The sequence below is a fragment of the Dipodomys ordii genome, unplaced genomic scaffold (genome assembly GCF_000151885.1).
Source record: "Dipodomys ordii isolate 6190 unplaced genomic scaffold, Dord_2.0 Scaffold45, whole genome shotgun sequence".
In the NCBI taxonomy this organism is placed as follows: Eukaryota; Metazoa; Chordata; class Mammalia; order Rodentia; family Heteromyidae; genus Dipodomys; species Dipodomys ordii.
The window spans coordinates 7,311,318-7,315,084 of NW_012267261.1; the positions used below are offsets into that span (position 1 = coordinate 7,311,318).

Genomic DNA, 3,767 nt, shown 5'->3' on the forward strand with positions numbered 1-3,767 from the left:
AGGATCACAGTTTGAAGCCAGCCAATAGGAAAGACTGTGAGACTCTTACCTCTAGTTAAGCACCAAAAAGCTAGAATTAGAGCTGTGGCTCAAGTTGTGGAGTCCAAAAAGCTGGAGCAAAAAAGCTTAGGGATAGTGCCTAAGCTCTTGAGTTCAAGTGCCAGACCCAACACCACCCCCCCCCAAAAAAAAAAGAAGTGTTATGATAAACTTTCTTAACTTTAAAATTTGTGATATAAGCCAGGCATGACTGTTTACATTTGTAATTCCAGCTACAAAAAGCAAGAGATTGGGCAGATCACAGTTCAAGACCAGCCCAGGCAAATAGTTATTGAGATTTCATCTGAATTAATACATAGACATGGGGTCATGATTTCAGTCACACAGGACCCATAAGAAGAACTGCAGTTGGAGGCTAGCATGGGCAAAAACTCAAGACCCTACCTTTAAAATATTTAAAACAACTCAAGACCCTACCTTTAGAATATCTAAAACAAAAAAGGGGTAACTCATACCTGTAATCCTAGCTACTCAGGAGGCTATCTGAGGATAGCGGTTCAAAGCCAGCCCATGCAAGAAAGTAAGACTCTTCAATAAACCACCAGAAAACCAGAAGTGGTGTTGTGGCTCAAGTGGTAGAGCGCTAGTCTTGAGCTGAAGAGCTGAGGGACGGCGCCCAAACCCTATGACTGACAAAAATTTTTTTAATAAGAGGGAGGTGCTGAGATGTGTCTCAACAAGCCTTGGTACTACCATGCTTGCCTACTAATTTCTAATACAACCAATAAAAAGAAGAAAGAAAAGAATTTCAAAACTGTGGATGGGAGAACCAGTGCTAATGGGACAGACTAACAGAAGGTAGATGAGGATAAACATTGTCTACATAGTTAATTGACATGCATTAAAAAAAAAAAAAGAAACCTGGTGGAACTGTTTTAAGAATGAGGGTAGGGAGGAAAGGAATAAGAAAGAATGAGGTTGATCAGGATATATATATATATATATATTGATATATTGTGTGTGTGTGTGTGTGTGTGTGTGTGTTCCTCCTTGTATAACTCATGAATGCTAATTTTAAAAGGGAATTTGCGATGTACAAGCAAACCTTATGAATTGACAGTGCTTTTCAGCATTGACTTTTCAACAGTAACAAAAATCAGAGAATACTGCTCAAACTAAAAATAAATGTGGTAGGAATATGATAAGAAAAGCATTCCAGAAATGTAAATTGCATCTTAGGTGGTTTTCAAGATCTTCCAAGAAAGACCTAAAAAGTCCTAACTTCTACCTCTGACTGAGTATGAGGCTGCACTGTGCAAGAAAGAAGTGTAGATTAAGACAACATTTCTACTGCTCACAATGAAGAATGCCTAGCAAGTGTGAGGCCCCCCATACTCCCCAAAAATGTCCTAAAGACAACTGTATTCTATTACTGGCTCTTTATTTTTGAAAATTAAATATTAAAAGTTAATTATATTCAAGTATAATGGCTCTATAAATGTGATAGGTTTGTCTTAGTGGAAAATGTGCAATCACTTAAAATGGCGAACCTTACAATACGTACTAAGGAACTTTTCAGAAATAAGTATTAAGTTGCTTATTCATCTGGAATGGGATTGGTCACCTCAGTAAGTATTTTACCTGGGAAAGATTCTTTTATTCAAAAAAATGTCTCCTGATAGATTTAATATTTACTCTGTTTAAATCAGTACATTATCTTTAGTGCATGAAATTGCTTTGAATAGACAATACTCTTGTTTCACTGTATAGTATATTTTAGTAGAAAAGTTACTGCAGCTAGTCTGTGCCTACAAGTGAGAGACCATTGTAAATTCTAATCAAAGTGATAATTGCCTCTCAGATTAAGATTGGGTTTTGTTTACAGGTGAACAGTGTTGACCTCAGAGCTGCCAGTCATGAGCAGGCAGCAGCTGCACTGAAAAATGCTGGCCAAGCTGTCACAATTGTTGCACAGTATCGACCTGAAGGTAATAAAGTTCTTGCTCTCTGTGATTGTTGCTTATTCCAGTTGTTTTCCCTATTCTTCCTCTTAATAACGTTTAATTGCATTTACACTTTTTATGTTTAATTCAGATTTTTTTCATCCAGTATTTGTTTAGTCTGCACCCAATTGATTTTTCCAGGACAAAAGTGTTTTTAGTAGCATGTAGAAATTTTTTATCAAAAATTTGGATCATTTCTCAAGGGTTTTTTTTAATCTGACCTCTTTTAATGACCCTTTGACTAGCTTGTTGAGCTGAAATATTAATAAAAATCCTAAGTAAAAGTAGTAATAAAGCCAAATAAAATTAGGTCACCCAAATTTTTTCTGACCTCTAAATTAGATTATTAATACCAAATTTCAAATATTTCTAATACCTATTGTTACAATTTGAAGAGTAGAAGTTTGAAATCTGAACAATGTAATATAATGTGTTTCCATGACTTTGCCAGAGTCCTAGGGGAAGGAAGTGGTAATGGAAAATATGAGGTGATGCCATAGGAAACATAAATAAAACTCTGTTGTGCTTCACATTACTACTTTACCAATAAAACCTCAGTGAGATTTACAAAGTTTAAGCACCAAAAAGGATACATAATATACTTGTTAATGTTCATAAACAACATGATGAAGAAGGAAAAAAATGATGTGATTAAAGGGGCTAAATTAAGGATCATTGTTCCATGGAGTAGAACTTATTTTTGTAACAAAATCTAATTTTTTTTACATAATCAGAATAGTATGTTGGGTATTGCTTGACATTTTATAATGTAGTCTGTCAGTCTAGTAAACATTCATCTTTCAGGTTCAGTTGCTGAACAAATTACTTTTAACATAGGAAATTGAGTGCCAGCTCATTACTTTTTGTGTGTATGTGAGAAACAAATTGGCCAGTGTGAACACACACTTTCACCTCTGGCCAACACAGTCCCACCCTGTCAGTACATTATACAAACGTCAAATCACCATTTCTTTAATATTGTAGGCAGTCCTTTTATATGTTTACAAAGACTATAGACTTTTTAGAAACAGTAAGAGGTTGTCAATTTCTACTCTGGACTTCACCAGAAAATTCACAAAAGCAACAAGGAGAACAAAATGCACACTTCTACCCAAACCCCATGTTAAGTAAGACTAAAAACACAGATAAATTACTTGGAATAGCGGCAAAGGCACCTTAAGCAACTCTGAGGTCTGGTAGAAAGAGGGGGGAAATAGACATAGGTGTCATTACTAATGCTCATTATATCAGAGCTTAGAATATGACAGAAATTGTACTTCCCAAAGATGAAGGGCTATGTTTTGTGCCATAAAAAAATGTAATTCCTAGCTACCTGTAAGATTAGCTACTCAGGAAGCCAAGATGTGAGGAATGAAGCAGTTCTAAGACAGCTTGGTCAGGAAAATCTATGAGACTTATCTCCAGTTAACCACCAAAAAAAGATGGAAGTGAAGATGTAGGTCAAACACAAATCTCAGGATCAGCACCCAGGCCCTAAGTTCAACCTCCAGGACTGGAAAAAATAAAATAAAACATAAAGATTAGAAGAAATTAGCAATGTCAAAATAGTTGTGTCTATGGGCTGGGAAGGTAGCTCAGTGGTAGGCCTGAAGCCCTGGGTTCAATTCCTCAGCACCACATAAGCAAAAAGACAAAAGCCAGAAGTAGCGCTGTGGCTCAAGTGGTAGAGTGCTAGCCTTGAGCTGAAGAGCTGAGGGACAGCACCCAGGCCCAGAGTGTAGGCCCCACGACCAGGCCCCCCCA

At 36.7% G+C, this 3,767-nt stretch overlaps 1 protein-coding gene across 1 annotated transcript in view; it reads left to right on the forward strand.

The window, feature by feature from the left end:
* Positions 1–3,767, forward strand: part of Dlg1 (discs, large homolog 1 (Drosophila)) — a 115,884-nt gene that overhangs the window by 54,913 nt on the left and 57,204 nt on the right. The window contains exon 11 of the mRNA XM_013019309.1: positions 1,886–1,988. Coding sequence (XP_012874763.1) covers positions 1,886–1,988 — 103 coding nt within the window. The remainder of the gene's footprint in view (positions 1–1,885; positions 1,989–3,767) is intronic.